The sequence below is a fragment of the Plecotus auritus genome (assembly GCF_963455305.1).
Source record: "Plecotus auritus genome assembly, chromosome: 2".
NCBI lineage: Eukaryota > Metazoa > Chordata > Mammalia > Chiroptera > Vespertilionidae > Plecotus > Plecotus auritus.
The window spans coordinates 118,417,836-118,442,823 of NC_137771.1; the positions used below are offsets into that span (position 1 = coordinate 118,417,836).

Here is a 24,988-nt window from a genome sequence, read left to right on the forward strand (position 1 = left end):
ACAATTGTTCCTCCTTTTTCCCCCCCTAGCTCCCCTCCACTCGGTTCCCACCCCATCCTCTGCCCTTTTCCCCCCAATGCCCTCATCCATAGGTGTACAATTTTTGTCCAGTCTCTTTCTACACCCCCACACCCTTTTCCCCCCGAGAATTTTCAGTCCATTCCCTTTCTATGCCCCTGATTCTATTATATTCACCAGTTTATTCTGTTCATCAGATTTTTTATTCACTTGATTTTTAGATGCACTTGTTGATAGATATGTATTTGTTGTTCATAATTTTTATCTTTACCTTGTTCTTCTTCTTCCTCTTCTTAAAGAATACCTTTCAGCATTTCATATAATACTGGTTTGGCATTGAACTCCTTTAGCTTTTTCTTATCTGTGAAGCTCTTTATCTGACCTTCAATTCTAAATGATAGCTTTGCTGGGTAATCTTGGTGTAGGTTCTTGCTATTCATCACTTTGAATATTTCTTGCCACTGCCGTCTGGCCTGCATGGTTTCTGTTGAGCAATCAGCTGACAATCTTATGGGTGCTCCCTTGTAAGTAATTAACTGTTTTTCTCTTACTGCTTTTAATATTCTCTCTTTGTCTTTTGATCTTGGTATTTTAATTATGATGTGTCTTGGTGTGGTCCTCTTTAGATTCCTTTTGTTTGGGGTTTTCTGCACTTCCTAGACTTATAAGTCTATTTCTTTCACCAGGTGGGGGAAGTTTTCTGTCATTATTTCTTCAAATAGGTTTTCAGTATCTCTCTCTCTTATTCAGGCACCCCCATAATTCGGATGTTGATACGCTTGAAGTTGTCCCAGAGGCTCTTTACACTATCTTCATATTTTTGGATTGTTTTTTCTTTTTGCTTTTCCGGTTGGGTGTTTTTTGCTTCTTTGTATTTCATATCTTTGACTTGATTCTTATGATCCTCTAGTCTGTTGTTGGATCTCTGTATATTATTTTTTATTTCAGTCAATGTATGTTTAATTTCTAGTTGGTCCTATTTCATATCCTCGAGGGTCTCGCTAAATTTGTCGGCCTTTTCTAGAAAATTCTTGAAAAACCTTATAACCATGGTTTTGAACTCTATATCCAGTTGTTTGCTTTCCTCCATTTCTTTCATTTGTGACCTGTTTCTTTGTCTCCGTATTTTGGTTGCTTCCCTGAGTTGATAGAGTGGCTTTGTTTGCTAGGTTTCCTATAGGGCCCAGTGGCTCAGCCTCCCCAGTTACCTGAGGTGGACACTCTTGGTGCACCCCTTTGTGGGCTGTGTGCACAGTCTTATTGTAGTTAAGCCTTGATTGTTGTTGGTACCACTGGGAGGATTTGACCTCCAGGCCAATTGGCTGTGAAGATCAGCTGTGTCTATGCTGGGAGAACTTCTGTGCTGGAGAAACCCTTATGAGACAAGACTTGCAAAAGCCTCTGTGCTCAGCTTGGATGGGGCGGAGTCTCAGGGCGGAGCAGACAGCAATGGTTTCCCGTCAGCCCTGCCCTAAGAGGCCCCTGGGTCTCAGTGTCCTGCGGTAATTGGTGCAAGCACTTCTGAGAGAAAGCCGCCCTCGAGTTTCTCCCATTGCCAGACAGTCCAGTTTCTCCCCGAATGAGTCTGGGTCCCCAGAGTCTCGCCCGGAACTGGAATTCAGAGCTGTCCGCAGCTTTTGTCTCCCTCTCGATTGAGAAAGCCAGCTGCGTACTCAGTTGCTAGCTCTCCCCGCGCGTGTGTGCTCCTCCGTTCCTCTGCTTTCCGCAGTTCCTCTGAGTCTCAGTATGTTTTTTCTTTCCTGACAGTCCAGTTTCTCCCTGTATGAGTTTGGGTCCCCAGAGTCTCTCCCGGAACTGGAGTTCAGAGCTGTCGGGAGCTTTTGTCTCCCTCCCGATTGAGAAAGCCAGCCGTGTGCTCAGTTGCCAGCCCTCTCCGTGTGCGCACCTCCGTACCTCTGCCTTCTGTAGCTCCTCTTGAGTCTCACTGTGCTTTTCTCTTTCCTTCTGGTTGTAGAATTTTCACTCAGCCAGCCTTCCTGTGGTTCTGGATTATGTCCGTTTTGTCTTTTAGTTGTAGTTTAGAAATTGTTGTGCGAGGCAGCAGTTTAGGTGTTTACCTATGCTGCCATCTTGGTTTTCACTCAAACAGGTTTTCTATTCCTTGCTCAGTTTCCTTTCCTTTTGGCACACCTATTATGCATATGGTTTTTTATTTCATGTTGTCCCAAAGCTACCTTAAGTTCTCCTCCTGATTTTTATGTGTTTTTTTTTTTTTTTTTCCAGTTGTTGCTCTGCTTGGGTATTTTTTCCTACCTTGTCTTCTGGCTCACTGATGCGGTTTTTAGCTTCTTCTAGTCTAATGTTGATGCTTTTTATTGTGTTTTGTATATTAGCTATGACATTCTTCATTTTTTCTTGGTTCTTACACATGTTGTTGAATTTTCCTTCCATCTTTTTCAACATCCTTATGACCATTGCTCTGAACTCTTTCTCTGATAAATTGCTTGCTTCCATTTCGTTTACTTCCTTTTCCAGTGATTCTTCCTTTTCTTTCATATGGGTGCTGTTTCTTTGTGTCCCCATTTTCGCTCCTCTCAGGGTGTCTGGTTATGGGGCTCACTCTCTACCACGTTGGCTTAAAGGCACAAAATACAACTTGACCAGACATGAAACACAGGGAACAAGACACGAATGTATTCACAATACCAGTAACTCCACATAAAGTTGACCACCAGAGAAAAGAGAATTAGGGGAGAGAAAAGAGCACAAAAATGATATTAAGAAAAGGAAAAAAGTAAGAGAGAAAAGAAAAAGCAGAAAAAAGAAGGGGTATAAAATATATGTATATGGGGAGGAATCTCCAAAAAACCAACAGTAATCCCAAAAAATGCAAGCAACAAACACCCAGAAAAGCAGGAGGGAAGTTGAATCTAAAGAGGCAGAGCTTATTTCCAGAAGGTAAGGTCAAGGAATTGAATGAATGGGAAAATGGCCATGATTCAGTATAGAAGAGATGGAGAGTGATTGTATAAGAAAAATGTAAAAAACAAAATACTAAAAAAAAAAAAAAAAAAAGTAGAAAATAATTTGAAAAACTTGAAATATATATTAATATATATGTATAAATTTTTCAAAAAAAACCTTTTTCCTTTTGTTTAATCTATCTATCTATGTATTCATCTATTTTTGGAAAAAGAGGATAGAGAGCAGATAGGCCTGAGTTGGTGTTTAAAACTAATTAAGCTATTAGTAGAAGAAGAGAACAAGTGAGGAGTGGAAAAACAAAAGCATACAATAAAAAAACAAAAACAAAAAAACAAAATAACAAACAATCAAACAAACAAACAACAAGAAAGAAAGGAAGAAAAAAAAAGAAAGAAAGAGAAAAATTTGGTTGGTGAGGAAAAAGAGAAGTGTGCATGGACTTGCAGCAGGGGAGAGGAAATTAGATATATGAGTAGGCCAACACAGACTACTTTAATAGTAATGCATCAATAAAGCAGATAAAGAAGATTAATTTTTAACAGCAAATAAAAAGAAAGGATGGAGAAAAACTAAAGGAGGAACAGGAGAAGAGAAACAGGATGAAAAAGGGAAAAGTGAGGAAGAAAGTGTTGGCATAAAGGAAAAACTGAGATAGAGTAAAATAATGATTAAAAAATAAAAATAGAATGTAGAAGACTAATCTAAAATTTTTTTAAAATGGTAAAAAAATAAAAAAAGTAATAATACAAAAATAAAGTGAAAAATTGTTTTTAGTTTCTTAAGTAAAAGATAAAAAATAGTGAACTAGTGAAGTGTTGTTCGCTTCAACGTAGCTTCAATGACCCATGGGGGCTGGTTTAAGACCTCTCTCTACTGTTCTGCCTGCCACGTGTCACTTTCTTGTCAGGTAGTCAGCACAGTGTTGAAGTTCCCAGCGATCCACTGCTCCTCTGTGTCAGACACCACTACCTTGGTTTCAAGCAGGCAGGATCAATCTGCCCACTTTGTTTTTCTACCTGCTTTCAGTTGTATTTACACAAGCATCTATTTCTGACACAGCCCCTAGGTGGCGGTGTTTCTGTATTAGTTTCTGGGACCAAATGGCCCCTCAACCCAATGTTTAGACTCTTTTTCCCAGCTGCACTCAAGACTGGATTGGAGGGACGGACTGTCCCGGAGCTGGTTTCCTGCTCATCTCTCCCTATTCTGCTCCCCATTTTCCCACAAAAAACCACCTTCCCCTGCAGTCGCAGTGAGTGTTTTTAATTGGAAGATCCTATGACTGGGCTTAGCAAGGAAAAGCAAAGAAGTAAAAAAGACAAAGCAGTCACGCTGCCCCACTTCTTTCTCCCCCTGGCACTGCGTGGCCGGTTTGGAGAACTTTAGGCTGCTTTTCTGGGCACAGTTTCCCATGGCTGTGGGCTTAGATCTAGAGTCTCTCTCTGCCAGCAGCCCTGTGGACCCCCTTCCACATTTGAGGGGTACACTGACTTCAAGGGCCGCAGATTTGGTGCAGCGCAGTCTCCCTCTTAGACTCTAGTCCTGGCTGCATGCGTTTCTTCCTCCAGCCCAGATCCCCAATCCCACCTCTCTAAAGGCAATCTCTGACCTTTCCAACCACAGATTATCTCACCAGCTGTGTTTAATTTGTCAATTTTGGGTGGATGTTATTTGATTCAACTGTTTCCTCTGTCTGCTCTGTGAGAAGGCATAGGACATGTGCACCTATTCAGCCGCCACCTTGTCTACCCCTGGACAAACTTTTTAGGTGCTTGCAGCCGGGGAGGCTGGAGTCTCAGTGTTCAATGGGTTCTCAGCTGAGGCAGCTGGTCCCTGGGCATTGTGGATAGGGTTTCAGGAGGTGCCCAAGGTGTCCCTGGGTGAAGGTAAGGCTGGGCTTCCGATCACAGCCACTCTCCCCCTCAATTTGGTGTGGTCTCTGTGGCAGAGCTGGCCTCCCCAGGAGAGATTTCAACGGTAGTAGAGGCTGCCTGGCCAGGGAAGCTTGGTCTGCCAGTCCCCAATATTCCTGTGGAATATAACTGTCCCTCACTCACAAATACACACACTCGCCACATACCCACACACTCTCCTTTCACTCTCTCACTCACACTATCTTGCTTACTGCCGTCCTGTCGGCCACCATCTTGGATCTCAAAGGTATTATATATTTTAAATTATTTTTTAAAACTCTAATTTTTTAAAAAATTCATTTAATCAAACGTCTGTATTTTAAAAGGTTTGTAAACCACAGAAAATGCATCACATAGTGAAAGCAAGAGACGGGATAGTGCTTTAAGCAGACTTGCAGTTATATGTGTCTTCTGCACTTTCCTGGCAGCTGTTTGTTGCTCTGTTGAGGCTTCATAGATTTGTGATGCAGGGCATGCTGGGCTTATGAAGGCCACTTTCAGGAGAGATCCTGGGCACAGGGACTTTCACAGCCACGTCACCCTTCCTTTTGAGGGCTCTTTCCTGTTCTTTGAGCTTATTGCCTATTTAAGAATACTTGTGGAATGAAGTGGAAGTGATTGGTTCATCAGTTCATGAGTTGTAGAATATTAAATGTTATAGGCCTGTGTAGCATTGTGAACAAACAATCCTATATAATAAAAGCCTAATATGCTAAGTGTCCAGTTGGCCAGTTGGCTGTTCAACCAATCAAAGCATAATATGCTAATGATATGCTAAGGCTGCTCAACTGCTCGCTATGATGTGCACTGACCACCAGAGGGCAGACAGTCGACCAGTTGACCAGTTGCTATGATGTGCACTGACCACCAGGGGGCAGACACAAAATGCAGGAGCAGAAACCACAGGCATGTTAACATGGAACAGACTGATGAATCTCATAGGAAAGGGAGAAGGGCGGGAAGAGATTAACCAAAGATCTTATATGCATATTAGAGGCCTGGTGCATGGATTCATGCACCGGTGGGGTCCCTCGGCCTGGCCTGCGGGGATCAGGCCGAAAAAGGCCCAGTGCACAGGTTTGTCCACCAGTGGTGTCCCTTGGCCTGGCCTGTGGGGATTGGGTCGAAACTGGCTCTCCAACATCCCCTGAGGGGTCCCAGATTGCGGGAGGGTGCAGGCCAGGCCGAGGGGCACCACTGGTGCATGAATTCATTCAGGCCTCTAGTACTTTATAAAAATTGATTGTATAGTTAACACCGAAGAAAATACTAAATGAAAATTATTTTATAGTTATACTAGAGGCCCAATGCACAAAGATTCGTGCAAGAATGGGCCTTCCTTCCCCTGGCTGCCGGCACCGCCTTTGCTCCAGCCTGGAGCCACCTTTCCATCTTCCCATGCTGCCCAGTGGCCCAGAGCGGCTGGGGTGGTGCAGAACACCTGCGTCCTGCCCCCAGCCACTTGGCGCCTGTGTATGCAAATTAACCCACCATCTTTGTTGGGTTAATTTGCATACTCACTCCTGATTGGCTGGTGGGCATCGCAAAGGTACAGTCAGTTTGCATATTTATCTTTTGTTAGTGTAGATTATTTTAGGTATCAAATATTTACCATTTAAAATTGCCATTTATTAAATATGACTTATCTTACAGTTCTTGTCCTTTGTTTTGCTTTTAATTCTAGAAAAGGTACCAGTGTAAAGCTCAAAACACCTCCTGTAGCTGAAGCTGGGTGGAATTTGTATATTGTGAATACAATCTCACCAGTGCAACTGTACAAAGAAATGGTACTCCTTTCAGACTTCTCATTCTTATTTGTAGAAATATAGAGTGGAATTGATGACCAAAAATGGATTCTAACTATCTTACATTCAGAATGCCACACCCACCAGCTTTGTCTGACAGTGGAGTGTACATCTTTCTCCATCTTCTTATTTTTCCAACTCCTGGCATTTGAGGAGCTAGTAGAAATTCCCTTCATGAAAATAAGACTGCCATATTCATACCATCATTCTATGAGCATTAATTAACCAATCTAAATATAAATAGCCTTTAACCTTTATTTTGAATCCTAGCAAAGAGAACCATGAAAGAAATCTTAGATCATTTATCCCTGTCTCATTCTTCTTTGAAATATCAGCAGGTTTTCCCTGGGCACTGCAGCACCTATAGCATTGTCCTGTGAGTAGGGCCCCAGAGTGGGTATTCTTTTTTTTTATTTTAGGCACTAGAGGCCCGGTGTACGAAATTCGTGCACGGAGGGTGTGTAGGATTGGGCCTAAACGGGCAGTCCGACATCCCTCTCACAATCCAGGACTGCTGGCTCCCAACTGCTTGCCTGCCTGCCTTCCTGATTGCCCCTAACCGCTTCTGCCTGCCAGCCTGACCACCCCCTAACCACTCCCCTGCCAGCCTGATTGATGCCTAACTGCTCCCCTGCCAGCCTGTTTGGTCCCTAACTGCCCTCCCCTGCAGGCCTGGTCGCCCCTAACTGCCCTCCCCTGCAGGCCTGGTCACCCCTAACTGCCCTCCCCTGCAGGCCTGGTCACCCCTAACTGCCCTCCCCTGCAGGCCTGGGTCCCCCTCCAACTGCCCTTTCCTGCAGGCCTGTTTGCCCCCAACTTCCCTCCTCTGCCAGCCTGGTCACCCCTAACTGCCCTCCCCTGCTGGCCATCTTGTGTCCACATGGGGGCAGCCATCTTGTGTGTTGGAGTGATGGTCAATCTGCATATTACTCTTTTATTAGATAGGATTCTTATTCCTTTTCTAAAAGTGACAGCTGCCAACTCATTCTTGGCCATTTTTTTTTAACTCTATTTTGAAATATGTAATTTCAAACTTACAGAAAAGTTGCAAGAATAAGAATAGTACAAATAAAACTTGTATATTCCCCACATAGGTTTACCCTGAATGTATATCCCTTGCCTCTCTCTCTCTCTCTCTCTCTCTCTCTCTCTCTCTCTCTCCCTCTCCCTCTCCCTCTCCCTCTCCCTCTCCCTCTCCCTCTCCCTCTCCCTCTCCCTCTCCCTCTCCCCCCCCCTTTCACTTTCTACACACACAAACACACATGTTATTTTCTGATCCTTTGGAAAATAAATTGCATAGATCATAGTCTAAGGCTAAATACTTAAGTGTGTGTTTCCTAAGAATCAGGATATTTGCTTGTATAACAGGGCAGTCATGTGCTTCAGTACATTTAACACTGACATGATACTTTAGTCTCTGGTTCATATTTCATTTTGTCAGTTACCCTAATGGTCTAATAGCATTCCCCTACTCTGATCCAGGATCCACTCTGGCATCAGGTATTTTATTTGTCATGTCTCTTTAGCCCTTTAAATTCTGGAATATGTTCACAGCCTTGTTTTTATGATAAAAACATTTTGAAAAATATATTTTCCCTTTTCCACCTTTTATAATTTTTCATGAGTAGCTTATCCTTCTTGGCCAGAATATTGCACAGGTGATCCAGTAGTGTTTAATGTGTTTCTCAGGGTATGACCTTGATGATATCCATCTGCCCCTTATTGGTGATGTTAATTTTAATCATCAGGTCAAGGTTTTGCCTGATTTGTCACAGGCATTTAAATGCTGATGATTATATCAGCTTTGCTCTGGTTTTTAAGTTTTGTTTAATTGAAACTCTGAGACTTCATCTAGATGATTTGCCTACTAGAATCTGTACAGATACAGATTGGTTCAGATAGCTCGTGATAATTTTTTATCAGCCCTCTGCAAGTTATAGAAATAGATGTAGTATGATTTCATTTCACCAATTGAAACTAACAGAAGGGATACTTAGTCTGAATTTGAGAAATATTTAAATCATAGAACTTTAAAAAAGAGTTAACTATTTCAGAGGTTCATTAGCTTTATTGCTAAGTTAACAGTATTGTTAGTATTACAGTATTATTTGTACTTTTTCTAATGATGAGCGCTGTTTATCAAAGGAGTATTTATAATTGTGTGTATAAAACTGCCTCATAGATTGGGAGGGGGTACTTTAGCTAGGCCCTGTCAGAATTATAAATAATCACTTTTTAGGACTTAATGTGTCCAAATATTAATTTTATTAACAAAATATATAAATATTCTTAAGAACTGGGAAACTTTTATGAGTTTTTCTGCTGCAACATTAGCTGTTTGCTTTTTCATTTTAGGTAGACTACAGTAATACCTATAAGACTGCAAAAACCCAGAGCTGCATCCACCTTCTTAGTGAGGCCCATCTGTTAGTGAGAGCTGCACTGATGGATGCCAGTCAGCTGGAACCTGGAGAAAAAGCAGAGCTTTTAGAAGCATTTAAAGAAAGCTGTGGGCACCTCGGAGACTGTTACAGCAGGTTGATGATGCTTTTTGGAAACTTATTAGAGAAACCGTCTTGAACTTTTGGTGTACTTGCTATCTTTTCCATCTCTGGTAGTTACCTAATAATTGGGGGTACGCATGAGGGGAGGTGGCTCCTTTATTTCACAAGCATTTGTTGAGCACATAAAATGTGCCAGATATTGTGTTAAGCTTAGAGATATAAAGATGAATGTTACCTGCCTTCAAGTAGTTAGTTTATTAGGTGAGTAGTGAGTCTCAAGTTCATTAGTCTCCCACCACTTAATTTATGAATTGGAAGTTTCTTTTCAGGCCTCAAAATGGGGGTATTGTGGGGCATTAAAATCCCTGACAGTAAAATCCCTGACAGTGAAAGCTTTATTACTAGTTTATTTCTTGTTAGCTTTAAGGGAGAGATACCAGTTGAATGTTCTGTGGTTTTTTAATCTTAGTAGTCAATGCTTTTATGATGCCAGAAAAGGACACTAGTATGAATAACGATTTTTATTTCTGAGAATGATGTTTATAAATTGTTTTGTATATGATTGTTTCAAAGGCTTATTTGACCCCGGGGCATGATTATAAATTAATAAAACAGACTTTTCCTACCTATAAACACCATTATTTTAGAGCCACATTATGAAAATAAAATTCATTTAATGAATTTTTTTCTATTTTTATTATGGTCAAGTAAAAATTACTACATTAATTAGAAGGGCTTTGCAGAATAAAACTTAGGAGCTTATTACAACTACTAATGAGAGTAGAAAAGTATTTTGAGAATTATGTCATCTGGAAAGCATAATCTGCTTTATTGTGAAGCGTATTGGATACCGTGGCTTAAAAATGACAAATCTGAGCTTTCTTTGCTTCCTTTTCTTCAGGCTTGACACCCAGTATTCCCACCTCGCCTTGCCCTACTATAAGATGTCTGGTTTGTCTATGGCTGAAGTTTTGGCTCGAGTGGACTGGGCAGTTGAGGATGGATCACAGAATTATGAGAGGGGGTTAATCTTTTACATTAGTCATTCACTTTATGAGAACTTGGATGAAGAATTAAGTGAAGTGAATATGGTTTTCTATTTAGTTATATCTAATATTTTTAAGTTTTTATTTTAGCAATTTATTTTATGTAATACCATTAAGAAGTCAAGTTCCAAATATTTTTCCTTGGTAATAGTTTCTTTTCCTAAAATGGTAACTAATGTGCCCCTTTCTTCATTAGTAATTATAGAATTATAGCTTGGAAAGGAATTTACAATCATCTTCTCATATTTTCTCATTATATAGACAGAGAAATGTGGTCCATTGTGATTGAGTGACCTGTCCAACGTAACAGTTGCTTGTCTTTAAAAGAATGACATAGAAATGAGGGCATTGCTTCCTTCTCGTCTGCAGACCTTTCACAACCCTAGTCACCCCACTCTCCATGTGCCCAAAACTTCACTTACAATATCCTGGCCTAGTGACCTTAACACATTATTAAGGATTATTTGTAGCCCCTCATGTATTTTTACTTTTTAAAAACATGTTTCTATTGATTTTAGATAGAGAAACATTGATGTGAGAGAGAAACATTGATTGGTTGCCTCTGGTATGCACCCTGACTGGGGATTGAACCCCCAACCCAGGCTTGTGCCCTGACCCAGAATTAAAACAGCGACTCCCCAGTGTATAGGACAGTGCCCAACCAATTGAGCCACACCAGCCAGGCCCTCGTGTATTTTTAAAAAGATGAATGCAGATTTGCAAAGTTAGATACTGTGATACCAAACGTTTTAAGATTTTGAGAGAAATGAAAATTTTTAATAAATTACCCCATTAAGTATATTTTTTACTAAGTTGTAATTTCTTATAATGGACTTTTGAGTGTGATATAATCTAATATTTTCTTCTTCTGAATGCTTGTTAAAGTTAGAAGTGCTGGCCACAATTCGGTACATACTTTCACTGCTTTTTCATTTTAACTCAGCAAAGAAATTACTTCAAGTAATCCGAGTTCTCCCACATTATTATCATCAACTCTGTCTTTTTAAATCAAAACATAATACTATAATTTTATTTTAATTGGAATGTTATATCTTAGCTTTGTATCATTATTTACCCCTGATTTTGTTGCTTTCTGTTGACTGACTGGCCTTTTATTTCTCATTCATACTCACCGAAGGAATTAGCAGTAAAAGTGGTTCAGATGTTTCATGTGGCTGAGCCAAAGCAGCTGCCCCATATCCTCTGTAGTCCTTCTATGAAGAATATTAACCCTCTAACTGCCATGAGCTACCTAAGGAAACTGGATACTTCTGGGTTTTCATCAGTCTTAGTGACATTGACCAAGGCAGCAATGGCTCTGAAAATGGGAGATCTTGACATGTACAGAAATGAAGTGAAAAGCCATTCAGAGGTATGGTGCCCTGCCTGGTATTAACAGCAGGCTGAAATAAGACCAGTAGTCCTAAGGTGTTTAGCTTTCTTCTGGCTTCTGGCTAGTTCATTTTTTCTTAGTCATAAAGGAAAATAGACTTGACATTATAAAGGAAGTGACCCAGAGGGAATGCTTGAGCTTTGGATCTGGCGAATAAAAAAGAATTATAAAGGGCAGCAGTGGGTATCCAAAGACCTTTCAACTTAGGTACATTCAGAGCATGGGAAATACATAGGCTCTTTCTGAGCCGACAGCATGAGGGAATGCCATCCCCACTGAAATAGAGTGAAGTGTATTCAAGTACAGCATGTGGGATATTAGCTGTGAGTCTTAGGAGTCCAGTGGTTGCAGAAATAGCCTGCACTTGGGAAAAATCACAAAGGACTATATGGAGGATTGGGCATTTGAATTATGTAGCGAAGAAAAGGTAGCTTTCCCTTGAAAGATAGGCCATTTGGGGGCATGAGCCAAAATGTTAATTATTGGGCGAAGAAATTATGAGGCAACATTAATTGAATGATGTCCCAGGCCTATTCCCTTGCATATGTTCTCATTTAATTTTTGCAACAATGCTATAAGGTAGATGCTGTTATTATACTTATTCTATAGATAAGGGAACTAAGCCAAAGAAAGGTTAAATAACTTGTTCAAGATGACACTGCTGGTGAGTGTAGAACCAGGATTTAAAGCAGGCAGGCTGTCTTCAGATCTGTGCTCCTACACTGTTATTTTACTGCCTGACTATAGGCAAACACCCACAGTACAGCTTTGGTTTCTAAAACAAGAAAAGCAGGAGTGCTTTATTATTATGAGAAGAGCAAGTCAACATTGAGGTATCCTTTGCTTTGAAGAGTAGAATTCTAGAAAGATGAATTTTCTTTCCATAATTTTGAAAAAACTTAAGGTATATTATTATTAAATCAAGTAAGCTTAAATATAAAGCTCTCTTCAAAAATAGGACATCTTGATGCTTGCTTAAATATTAATAACTTTTATGAAGACAGTTAACTGATGTTCTTAAAGTAAGAACTGGTCTTTATAGTTAAAGAAAAAATTGAGATTAAAGTAAATTATTAATAGCTTAACCATGAATCTTGAATGCACTAGTATGTATTTATAAGATGAATGCAATGTACATTTTGTTCCTAAATTTCTTTTTTATCTTTAGATGAAATTAGTATGTGGCTTTATTCTTGAACCTCGGCTATTGATTCAACAGAAGAAGGAACAGATGTTTCCAACTGAGCTTGCAGTTCACTTGAAAGAGACCCAGCCTGGGTTGCTTGTGGCTTCAGTCCTGGGGTTGCAAAAGAACAACAAAATTGGGATTGAAGAAGCAGATTCCTTCTTTAAGGTTTGTCAATTTCCAAATGTAAATTGTTCTAGATAAAATTGGTGGGGGCCAGGGAGCAGAATAAGAGAAGTGAGTTTTTATTTGTTTATTGAAAAAAAACACAAACTTAGACATAATCAATTTATAAAAGAGTATATGTAGAAAATTTTCATCCATGCAAGCTCTAAGTTGTTTCCTGTTAAAATGTCTAAGTGTGCTGTGCCATGGCACTAATGTTAATGATAGATTATGAAATGCATGGCCCACATGATGGAATGCTGTTTAAACCAGTTTTAACTCTATCAATACTATATTTATCTGTGATATGGGGGCTTGTTTCACACGTTCAAGGTGCTCTGTGGTAAGGATGGAGATACGATTCCTCAGCTCTTGGTAGACTTTTGGGAAGCTCAGCTGATAGCATGTCTCCCAGATGTGCTACTGCAGGAACTCTTTTTCAAGCTCACATCACAATACATCTGGAGATTATCAAAGAGGCAGCCCCCTGACACCATACCATTGCGAACATCAAAGGATCTGGTAAGATAATGGAATAATACATTACACATTAAAATAATGTGCCTTCTTATTTTGAATGGCTTTAAATTAAACCTAAGTTTTATCACCAGATATCTTTTTTTTTTTAATATATCTTTATTGATTTCAGAGAGGAAGGGAGAGGGAAAGAGAAATAGAAACATCAATGATGAGAGAGAATCATTGATTGGCTGCCTTCTGCATGTCCCCTAATGGGGATCAAGCCCACAACCCAGGCATGTGCCCTTGACTGGAATCGAACCTGGGACCCTTCAGTCCGCAGGCTGATGCTCTATCCACTGAGCCAAACCAACTAGGGCACCAGATATCTTTTTCAGGAGTTAAAAGTACACTTCGAACTTGTCCATGGGTGAAGTTGCCCACATCCTATATAATAAAAAGGTAGTATGCAAATTGACCCTAATAGTGGACCAACTGGGAACGATAAGTTGCTATGATGTGCACTGACCACCAGGGGGCAGATGCTCAATGCAGGAGCTGCCCCCTGGTGGTCAATGTGCTCCCCCTATGGGAGCCGGGCTGATGGCTGCGAGCACAGCAGTGGTGGCAGGAGCATCTCCTGCCTCCTCTGCAGCGCTAACGATGTCCAACTGCCAGCTTAGGCCTGCTTCTGGACTGCAAGAGGACGCAGGCCGGGCTGAGGGACCCCTCCCAAGTGCACAAATTTTGTGCACTGGGCCTCTAGTTTTAAATAATTTTGTATTCTAAAGAGTGCCTGTACTGCCTCTGACTTGCAGTGGTACCTCAGTAGTTAAAGCATGAGGGAAGGGGCTTTCCCAGAACATGTCTGTGCTTCCCAGGATGGCCATGAAGTAGAACACGAGAAAAGACATCTGACCTCGCTTGCACGTGAGGGACTGTGGAAAAGGATCTCATTATGTCCTGTCAGCCACACACATAAGAGCTGTTCTGTAGCCCTCATGGCAGCCCTCACCGCTGCTTTTACCCATCTTGCTCCTTTCCCCTACCAGCTTCTCTGCCTCTCATGGATGCTACAGCTAACTGAAAAAGACACCAACTTTTTGAATAAGAGGGCTTTTAGGGGAATCATCTTGAGAACTTATGGAGCGATTTTGTCTCCCAAGGAAAGTAGTAGAAATAAAAAATTATTTCCAATATTATTGTTAACTTTTTAAAAGAATAATTAGCTTAAAAGCACTATTGCTTTTTTTGCTAGAAAGGGCCTCCTTGGAATATTTTAAAATTTAAAGTATTAAGGAATATTCAGTGCAGATTTGTTCAGTGAGAAGCAGGAAGACTGAAACTTTCCCCAGGGGAATAGATTCTAAATGACTTCCCTTCTCATTCCCAGGAAGGTGTATACTTAATTCTGCAACACGGCTGAGGACTAGTGATTGCTTGTTCTATTTAGCATGGATGAAGAACATCTGTTTTGTTGTATTATGTTTATATTAATTTCTTTTACTTTTTAGATAAACGCCTGTAGCCATTATGGCTTAATCTATCCATGGGTTAATGTCTTAATAACATCTGATTCCTTAGCTGACAAAAATTATACAGAAGATCTCTCCAAATTACAGGTAAATGAAAATGCCTCTTTTTAATGAGTATACATATTACAATTTAATGTAGGATATAAATTTGTAGGACTTCAGATGTTGTGTTAATCTAGAATTTATAATTTTGAGGGGGAAGTCCACAGGCATGCTCAGGAGTTCTCCTGCCTCTGCCTGAAACTGCTCACAGGAAGGCTGCTTTTGTTACCATAAATGAATAAGCACCCAAGTCACATGACTGTCTTGGCTCTTTTTCAGCATGTGCTTGAAAACACTTTGTGAAATGCATATGTGGCAAATGTTTAGCAGAGTTTTATTGCTTTGATTCATATTTTTTCAGTCTTCACTCATACATTTTAGGCCTCTAGCCCAATCTAGCTACTACTGTCTGTTTTGTAGGAAATAGTTCAAAGTAGCCAATTTATCTGGCTCCTGAAAGGATTAAAAAAAAAAGAAAGAAAAGAAAAAGGAAGACGTATGATCAGAGAGTGTAGATAATCCTGCAGGAATTCTGTGACAGTGTTTTGACCAGAATGAGAAAGTCTACATTTGACTTGGTGGACCAGGCTGGGCTAGATGTGGATATGATTTTGTTTAATAGTAGTTCAATGGTCCAAGGATCAAATAGAACCCACAAATCTGTTTTGTTTGGTCATCCAGTGTATCTACTAACATATAAAAATTAAGAATTCTGAGTTTTACTTTTCTCTTGAAAAATTCCGCAGACCTGGTAACCCTGGGCCCTCATTGCCTAAGAACCGCGGGTTGGAGCCAGCCAGTGGCTGGCTGTCTTGCCGCTACAGTTTTTGGTCTAGACACTGAGCCTGTGGTGTCCAGTTTCCTTACACCCAGCTGCCTTTTGGCCTCCTTAGGTTTTTGAGTTTGCAGCCCCTCATTTTCCCTGGGAACAGGTATAAGTGTGGTTATTGCTTATGGAAACCAAAATTGGGGATGGTGGTTGGGAGGGAAGCTCAGCAGGCAGTATTGCTTGGATAGCCTCTGTGTTGTCTCCAGAAATGGAGTTACATTCTTAAAAAATCAACAGAGAAGAGTCTTGTTGGTCCTCATTTTTAGTACCCTTATGATGTAGAGCAGCCGTGGGCAAACTACAGCCCATGGGCCGGATTCGGCCCGTTCGGCTGTTCTATCCGGCCCGCGGAGCCAAAAGAGCGGAGGGTTCTCTTGCTCTCCCCTCCGCTCCTTTACTTTGAATTTATATTAATTCACACAAACACTCCTTCCATGCTTTTGTTCTGGCCCTCCGGTCCAGTTTAAGAACCCATTGTGGCTCTCGAGTCAAAAAGTTTGCCCACCCCTGATGTAGAGGCTACTGAGCCTCAGGCTTGTTCATTCCACAGATATTCCTTGAACATATACTGTAAATTTGTACAGCATGGGACCAGGCAGTCAGGGCCTTGCTCTCCTAGATCATGTGCACTAATCACCTATTTAAAATCATAATTGTAGCCCTAACTGGTTTGGCTCAGTGGGTAGAGCATTGGCCTACGGACTGAAGGGTCCCAGGTTCGATTCCATTCAAGGGCATGTACCTTGGTTGTGGGCACATCTCCAGTAGGGGGTGTGCAGGAGGCAGCTGATTGATGTTTCTCTCTTAATCGATGTTTCTAACTCTCCCTCTTCCTTCCACTCTGTAAAAAATCAATAAAATATATTAAAAAAAATCGTAATTGTAACAAGTGCTATTAAATCTCACCTGAGAAAGCATATTTGTAATCACTGCTTGAAAAAGTATAATATAGAGGTCTCTTAAAAAGGAGTCTTTGCTGTTAAAGGATAGAAATGTAAGCCACTTTCTTAAGTCACTTTCCTAGTTATATCTCTTTCTAGATTATCTGTAGGTCAATTAGTCTTAGTTATTAAGAACAAAATAACTCTCAAGAAACAAGAAGATTTCATGTGGTTCTCACCTAGAGAGGAATGGGAAGGTTCAGGATCACCTGGAGAGGTTTCTCAAATTGTATGACTCCCTCCACCCCCACCTACCACCACCACACAAATTTGATGTGTCTCTTGTCCTCAGTCATTGTGACAGTATACATTTGTGCAAAAATTAAAATAAAAACAATATAGAAATCATCTACATGTCAAAAAGCTGCTGCCTGAAATGACACAGTAAGTAGTAAATGCCCTGCCCTTTGCCAAAATTGTCATGGGCCCCTCCCCCACTTCCTTGCCGGACACCTCACCTTTAGAGCAGCAGTTGATTGAGTAGGTAGAGGAGCCCCAGAAGTCTGGATTCCAGTCCTGCAGAGCCAGCTGAGGGCAAGGGATCTAAATCAGAGAAGGGAGTAAATGGTACCTGTGCTGGGGGTGGAGAGGAGTCCATTTCCTATCCTAAAAGAACAATGGAGCAGTCTGCTAAGAAGCAGACAGCACTGGGAGTATTTTAAAGGGCAGTAGTAACCTTTGGCCCATTTTTTAATTCAGTAATATATGTGTTGTCTGGTGTGTTTTACTTTTAAACTTCTTGATGGTAATGGATAAAACTAAGGAAAAGTTCATGAGTAATCATCTTGTACCAAGCTTTGACTAATTGCATTTTAACCATGCTTTGCTCCTTCCAATATAGAAATAATCTTTTATGTTGGGAGATCTATGAGTGGCAAGTTATCACCTTATTTTATGTTTGCTATCTTACATCAGGAAATTATTCAGATGGGAAGGTGATTATTAAACTTGCAGGAAGGAAAGGGATTGACCTTATTCTCCTAGCCATTCCTTGGTAGAGATTGGAATAAAATAAGCATGCTGACTATAAATAGATAGTTCACATTCTATGTCCTCTTGTGAGCCTAAGAAGCTGTAGCAAAAAGGATACAGGAAGAAGAAAAACAGTATATGATCTCATGTTTATCCAGAAGAAAGGTGGTAGAATAAAAAATATTATAGTTAAATAAAACAAAACAGTAGGACAGTTGGCCCTTGAGCATCATGGGTGTTGGGAGCACCAGCTGCCCGCACAATGGAAAATTCATATATAACTTGAGTCGACCCTCAGCATTGCCAGTTGACCCTTGAACGACGGTTTGAACTGTGTGGGTAACTTGAAAAAATCTGCATATACGTGGACCCATGCAGTTCAAATCCACAATACTAAGGGTCAACTGTATTTATAGTTTAAATACTTAGAAGTAAAATATCGGTTACAGTTCTGAATACTGAAATAGTACCTGCTTTTTTATTCAGCTTGTGGCAAATGGTATTGATACAAATTATTAGGGTCTTAACAGTTGTGTTAGTTTTCTTAAATGTTAAATTTTATTTTGGTTATATGTGTAATGCATGCTTATTATAGAAACTTTGGAAAATACAGGAAGACACAAGTAGGCTTTGTCCTCCCATTCATTGAGCTGATCTCTGTCTCAAATTCCATGCTCTCCCAAAGGCATTTCTATATGTGTATGTACCTATGAAGATTTTATGAAACTGATCGTGCTCTGAATATAATTTTGTATTAAGATGTTTTTACTCATCATTTTATCATGAGTATTTTGTCATTAAATGGCCTTCGAAAACAATTTTGGTGACTATATAATATTCCATCATACAGATGTACCATAATTTACTTATCCCTTTTTGTGTAACATTTAGGTTGCTCCTACTTTTTCAGTATTATAAATATTCTTGTGGTGAACATCATTGGACATAAATTGTTGACTATGATGTTGATTATTTCCTTAGGATGGAGTCCCTAAAGCATTCCCATTAGTTTTTAAATGCAGTCTATGCTAAGCAAATAAAATCATGTTATTTTTTAAATTATTGCTTTCTATCAAATAGATTGTTATTCTTCAAACTAGAGGTGGTTAAATATTATTTAATACTTCACTTAAGCTTAATGAGTATCATATATGTGTGCTCTAAAATTGCGTTCTTCTTTTTCTTGAAAAAATAGTACTCTCATATGTTGTGCACTAGATTTTGGGGTGCCTCATTCCATAACTTTTCACTTTTCTGTTCATAGTCTCTTATATGTGGTCCTTCATTTGACATAGCTTCCGTTGTTCCGTTCTTGGAGCCCCTCTCAGAAGACACTGTTGCTGGCCTCAGTGTCCAGGTTCTGTGCCGGACGCGTCTGAAAGAGTATGAGCAGTGCATAGACACACTGCTAGAGAGGTGCCCACAGGCGGTCATTCCATATGCTAATCATGAACTGAAAGATGAGAATCGGGTATGCTTTTCAGATTACATTTATTACATTTTCTAGATCAGTGATAATCAGATTTGATCATCTTGTTGCCTTTTCTGCAAAATGGGGACAGATTAATGCCAGTCCAGCTTCACAGGACTGTGCAGGTCAAATGAGCAGATGTATTTAACATGCTATGTGTTTTGAGTACTGTTAGGGGCTATTAAAATGTATGGTGATGGTATGTTATCTTCATTAAAAATCACTCATTTGAAGATGAAGTAGGCTATTTCCCGTAATGATAATGGGAAAATATTTTTCTGGGCTACGTGGTCTTTAGTTTAGAAATTAGAGATCTAGACTTTAGTCCTTTTTCTTTTCTTCCTTCCTTTCTTCTTGCTACCTCAGAGATAATCCAGGACATGTTTGTGTTTCTTAGTGAACATAGCTGTGTACTTATGCACAGTATACATACTATTAGATTTTCACACTACAAATCTGACTTCCATGTTATAGTTTAACCAGAAGACTGGCTGCTGATACAACTTCTGTTATAACAAAGTTGCCATCTTAACCAAAATGATGCATTTTTGTCCAGTACTTTCCTGCATGATCTTCTCATTCTTTTTGGAAATCTTAATGTAAAATGCAGCAAACTTAAAATTTATTCATTTTTTCTAAGATAGACTTTGTGGTGGAAAAAACTGCTGCCTGAACTTTGTCAGAGAATAAAATGTGGTGGAGAGAAATATCAACTTTACCTGTCATCATTAAAAGGTAAAATGATCATTTTTGCTTAATTATATATTTAATTGCATCTTAGCTTTAGTTTCCATAATTTGTTGAAGCCCTGCTTTCTTGAGTTTTTTCATCTGATTCTCAAGTGAGGCAAAGAGGTTCTCCTAATAGGCTGGAGCTGACTTTCAGCGTTCACACTCCCCCATTGCATTTGACATGCATTCATCTCTTCTAGCTACAGAGCTGACCCTTTCAGTTAATCTTTTCAAACATAAGTTATCATAGTACCAGAAACTCACAACCTCAGGATTTCAAAAATTGGAATTTTCATTAATACAATTACATTTTTATTAGTGCTTAATTTACTTCATGTAGGAAATTAAGATGGTTATCATTATTAATCATAATTATAAGCAAGTATTGAAGAATTACAAGGTTCTCAATGATTTAAAAGTGGAGTGTCTCTAAATTATGCAGTATTTTATAGCATTGGTAGTTATTTTTTAAATTTCCAAAATAATCCTTTGTAAATCTTGATAGATACATGGTTATCAAGTTCTTACTCTTGTGTTTATATCACTACTTAATTGTTGGCCTGATGACAGAGGGTGTGGTTACATTGATTCCAGTGCTGGAGTTGTATTTTCTAGCAGAGCTCATTGGTCTTTAAAGTGTTAGGCAGAACCAGCAGTTATTGGAAGGAGTTTTTCTGAAAATCTCCCTTCATGATTGGGAGAAGGTGACTATACACTAACGTTTTGTGCTGATTGTTTTTTGGTTTTCAGAAGATGGAAGTGTCAGGTGTTTGATTGCCTGGCCCACCTGCATCACATTTATCACATAATTTTGAACTTAAGGTTTGTATTAGTGAATCACTTTCCAGTGCAGAGAGCCCACATCTTCACACCTCAGGCACATCATTACCTTACTCAAAAGACTCTTTATCATTTTTTAAATGTGTATTTTTCTTTAATTAAATTTATTGGGGTGACATCCTATATAATAAAAGGCAAGAGGCGTCACGACCGGAATGACCAGTGACCAGACCACCACAGCCCCTTACAGGGCTGGCCCCACCCCCAAGCAAGTGGTTAGAGGCAATCAGGCAGGAAGGGAGAGTGGTTAGGGGAGATCAGGTAGGCAGACCAGCAGTTAGGGGTGATCAGGTAGGCAGGCAAATGGTTAGGGCGATCAGGTAGGCAGGCCAGTGGTTAGGGGCGATCAGGTAGACAGGCGAGTGTTTAGGGTTGATCAGGTAAGCACACGGCCCCTCGCAGGGCTGGGCCCACCCCCCAGCAAAGAAAGAGAGAGGCCCAGGCCAGCCAAGCCATCACACTCCAGCCTGTTGCCTGCAGAGGGAGGCCAGCGGTGGCAGGGGAGGGAGGGCAGTGCTGCATAGGTGGCAAGCAGTGGCAGCGGCAGGGGTGGGGCCAGCTGCCCACAGCCAGGGGAAGGAAAGCCCTGCTAGGCCGTGATCTCAGGCCAGGCCTAGGGACCCTACCCAAGGGGTCCCGGATTGTGAGAGGGTGCTGGCCAGGCTGAGGGACCCTCACCACCCCCCGAGTGCACGAATTTTTGTGCACCAGGCCTCTAGTTGGTTAATAAAATTATATAGGTTTCAGGTATACAATTCTATAATACATCATCTGTATATTACTGTGTTCACCACCCCAAGTCAAGTCTCCTTCTGTCACTATTTATCCCCCATAAAACCTCTCAACCTCTTCTAGTTACTCCCACTCTCTTTTCCTTTCGGTAATAACCATACTATTGTCGGTGTCTATAAGGTTTTTAAGTTTTGTTTGTTTTTTACTTAATCCCTTCACCTTTTTCTCCCTGCCTAAAACCCGTCTCCCCTCTGACAGCAGTTTGTTCTCTATGAGTCTGTTTCTCTTCTCTTTGTTAGTTTATTTTGTCTATTAGATTTCGCTTATATGGTATATGTCTTTCAGTAATTAGCTTATTTCACTTAGCATAATGTTCTCCAGGTCCATCGATGCTGTTGCTAAGGGTAAGATTTCCTTCATTTTTGTAGCCTCCTAGTATTCCACAGCATTTTTATCCACTCATCCGCTGATGGACACTTGTGCTGCTTCAGAATCTTGGCTGTTACACAGGGGTGCATCTGCATATATTCTTTCCATTTAGTGTTTAAGATTTCTTCAGATATATTCCCAGAAGTGGATTCATTGGATTATAAGGCAGTTCCATTTTTTAAAATTAAATCTTTATTATTGAAAGTATTACATATGACCCCCTTTTTATCCCATTGACCCCTTCTAGCTCACCCCCATCCTCCACTCCAGGCCTTCACCACCCTGTTGTCTGTGTCCATGAGTTATGCATATATGCATATAAGTTCTTTGGTTGATGTCTTCCCACCACCACTCCCTCCCTCTAAGTTTCTGCAGTCTGTCCCATGCTTCTAGGTTTCTGGATCTATTTTGTTTATCAGCTTATTTTGTTCATTAGATTCCATATATGAGTGAGATCATGTGATACTTGTCTTTCTCTGACTCACTTATTTCACTTAGCATAATACTCTCCAGATCCCTCCATACTGTCTCAAAAGAGTAAGAGATCCTAGAGATCCTTCTGTTTTGTTTTTTAATCCTCACCCGAGGATATTTTTCCATTGAGTTTTAGAGAGAGAGGGAAAGAGAGAAATATCAATGTGACATAAACACATCAATTGATAGTCTTCTGCACAAGCCCAGACCAAGGCCGGGGCCAGGGAGGACCCTGGAACCGAGGTACATGGCCTAGACTGGAATCGAATCCAGGACCCTTCGGTCCACAGCCCGACATTCTCTCCACTGAGCCAAACTAGATAGGGCAAGAGATCCTTCTTTTTCACTGATGGCACAGTATTTCATGGTGTAAATGTACCATTATTTTTTAGCCACTCATCTACTGATGGGCACTTGGGCTATTTCCAGATCTTAGCTATTATAAATTGCACTGGTATGACCATAGAGGTGCATCATTTTTTCTGATTGGTGTTTAAGTTTTCTTAGGATATATTCCTAGAAATGGGATCACTGGGTCAAATGGCAGTTCCATATTTAAATTTTGAAGAAACTCCATACTGTTTTCCATAGTGGCTGCACCAGTAAGCATTCCCACCAGCAGTGTACTAGGGTTCCCTTTCCTCCACATCCACACCAGCACTTGTCATTTGTTGATTTGTTGATAGTAGCCTTTCTGGCAGATGTGAGGTGATACCTCATTGTTTTAATTTGCATCACTCTGATGATCAGTGACTTTGAACATTTTTTCATATATCTCTTGACCATCTGTATGTCTGCTTTGGAGAAGTGTCTATTTAGGTCCTTTGCCCATTTTTTAATTGTCTTTCTTTTGTATGAGTTCTCTATATATTTTAGATATTAAACCTTTATTAGGTGTATTATTGCCAAATATGTTCTCCCATACAGCCTTTCATTTTGTTGATGGCTGCGCAGAATCTTTTTATTTTGATGATGTAGCCCCACTTGTTTATTTTCTCCTTAAGTTTCCTTTGTCCTAGGAGATGTAGCCATAAACATATTACTATAAGAGATGTCTGAGATTTTGCTGCCCATTTTTTCCTCTAAGATTTTTATGGTTTCATGACTTACATTTAAGTCTTTTATCCATTTTGAGTTTATTCTTGTGTATGGTGTAAGTTGGTCTATTTTCTTTTCTTTTGCTTGTATCTGTACAATTTTCTCAACCCCAATTATTGAAGAGACTTTCTTGACTCCATTGTATGTTCTTGCCTCCTTTGTCAAATATTAATTGAGCATAGTGGCTTGGGTCAATTTCTGGGATCTCTGTTTTGTGCCATTGATCTATATCCCTGTTCTTGTGCTAGTACCAGGTTGTTTTGAATACAGTGGCTTTGTAGAATAACTTGATATCTGGTATTGTGATCCCTCCAACATTGTTCTTCTTTCTCAAGATTGCTGCAACTATTCGGTATCTTTTTTGGTTCCATATAAATTTTTGGAGTATTTGTTCTAGATCTGTGAAATATGCCATTGGCATTTTAATAGGGATTGCATTGGTAGTATGGACATTTTAATTATGTTAATGCTACTAATCCATGAACAGGGTATATTCTTCCACTTGTTTATGTCTTCCTCTGTCTCTTTTTTCAACTTCCTGTAGTTTTCTGAGTACAAGTCTTTTACCTCCTTAGTTAAGTTTATTCCTAAGTATCTTAATTTTTTTGTTGCAAGAGTAAATGGGATTGTTTGTTTAGTTTCTGAGAATTCATTATTGGTGTATAAAAATGCCATTGATTTCTGGCTATTAATTTTGTATCCTGCTGCATTGCCAAATTCATTTATTAAATCTAGTAGTTTTTGGTAAGTCTTTAGCGTTTTGTATGTACAAAATCATGTCATCTGTGAATAATGAGAGTTTTACTTCCTCCTTTCCAATTTGGATGCTGTTTATTTCTTCTTGCCTTATTGCTGTGGCTGGGACTTCCAATAATATGCTGAATAAGAGTGGTGAAAGCAGACATCCCTATCTTGTTCCTGTTCTTAGAGGAAATGGTTTAAGTTTTTGCCCATTGAGTATGATGGTGGCCAAAGTATCATATATGGCCTTTATTCTGTTGATATATGATCCCTCTATTCCCACTTTTCTGAGAGTTTTTATCAAAAATGGGTGTTGGATTTTATTGAAGGCTTTTTTTTGCGTCTGTTGATACGATCATGTAATTCTTTTTGTCTTTTAATTTGTTTATGTGATGTATCACATTTATTGATTTGCAAATACTGTACCAGCCTTGCATCCCTGGAATAAATCCCACTTGGTTATGGTGTATGATCTTTTTAATACGTTGCTGGATCCACTTTGCTAAAATTTTGTTGAGGGTTTAGCATATATGTTCATTATGGATATTGGCCTGTAATTGTCTTTCTTTGTTTACCTGGTTTTGAATTAGAATAATTCTGGCCTCATAATAAGAGAATGGAAGTGTTCCTTCCTCTTGGATTTTTTTGAATACTTTGAGGAGTAGAGCTGTTATTTCGTCTTTGAATATTTGGTAAAATTTTTCTGTGAAGCCATTCA

General features: G+C 39.8%; 2 protein-coding genes across 15 annotated transcripts in view; one reads left to right on the top strand and one right to left on the bottom strand.

The window, feature by feature from the left end:
- The window catches only part of HPS3 (HPS3 biogenesis of lysosomal organelles complex 2 subunit 1), a 124,239-nt gene that overhangs the window by 40,091 nt on the left and 59,160 nt on the right, over nucleotides 1-24,988 (top strand). For 5 of the 12 annotated variants that reach the window (XM_080657665.1, XM_080657662.1, XM_080657664.1 and 2 more), the window contains 9 exons: nucleotides 6,562-6,664; nucleotides 9,038-9,219; nucleotides 10,088-10,268; nucleotides 11,371-11,604; nucleotides 12,794-12,979; nucleotides 13,310-13,498; nucleotides 14,950-15,057; nucleotides 19,019-19,225; nucleotides 19,870-19,960. In XM_080657665.1, the coding sequence (XP_080513791.1) occupies nucleotides 6,562-6,664; nucleotides 9,038-9,219; nucleotides 10,088-10,268; nucleotides 11,371-11,604; nucleotides 12,794-12,979; nucleotides 13,310-13,498; nucleotides 14,950-15,057; nucleotides 19,019-19,225; nucleotides 19,870-19,960 (1,481 nt within the window). Of the gene's footprint in view, nucleotides 1-6,561; nucleotides 6,665-9,037; nucleotides 9,220-10,087; nucleotides 10,269-11,370; nucleotides 11,605-12,793; nucleotides 12,980-13,309; nucleotides 13,499-14,949; nucleotides 15,058-19,018; nucleotides 19,226-19,865; nucleotides 19,961-24,988 lie in introns of all 12 variants that reach the window. The other 7 variants (XR_013960024.1, XM_080657669.1, XR_013960025.1 and 4 more) reach the window with 6 other exon arrangements.
- CP (ceruloplasmin) overlaps nucleotides 13,041-24,988 on the bottom strand; it is an 86,637-nt gene continuing 74,689 nt past the window's right edge. For 2 of the 3 annotated variants that reach the window (XM_080657638.1, XM_080657633.1), the window contains 2 exons: nucleotides 17,241-17,325; nucleotides 13,041-13,495 (listed from right to left, as the gene is read on the bottom strand). In XM_080657638.1, coding sequence (XP_080513764.1) covers nucleotides 17,243-17,325 — 83 coding nt within the window. In that variant the 3' untranslated portion in view covers nucleotides 13,041-13,495; nucleotides 17,241-17,242. The remainder of the gene's footprint in view (nucleotides 13,496-17,240; nucleotides 17,326-24,988) is intronic. The other variant, XR_013960020.1, reaches the window with a different exon arrangement.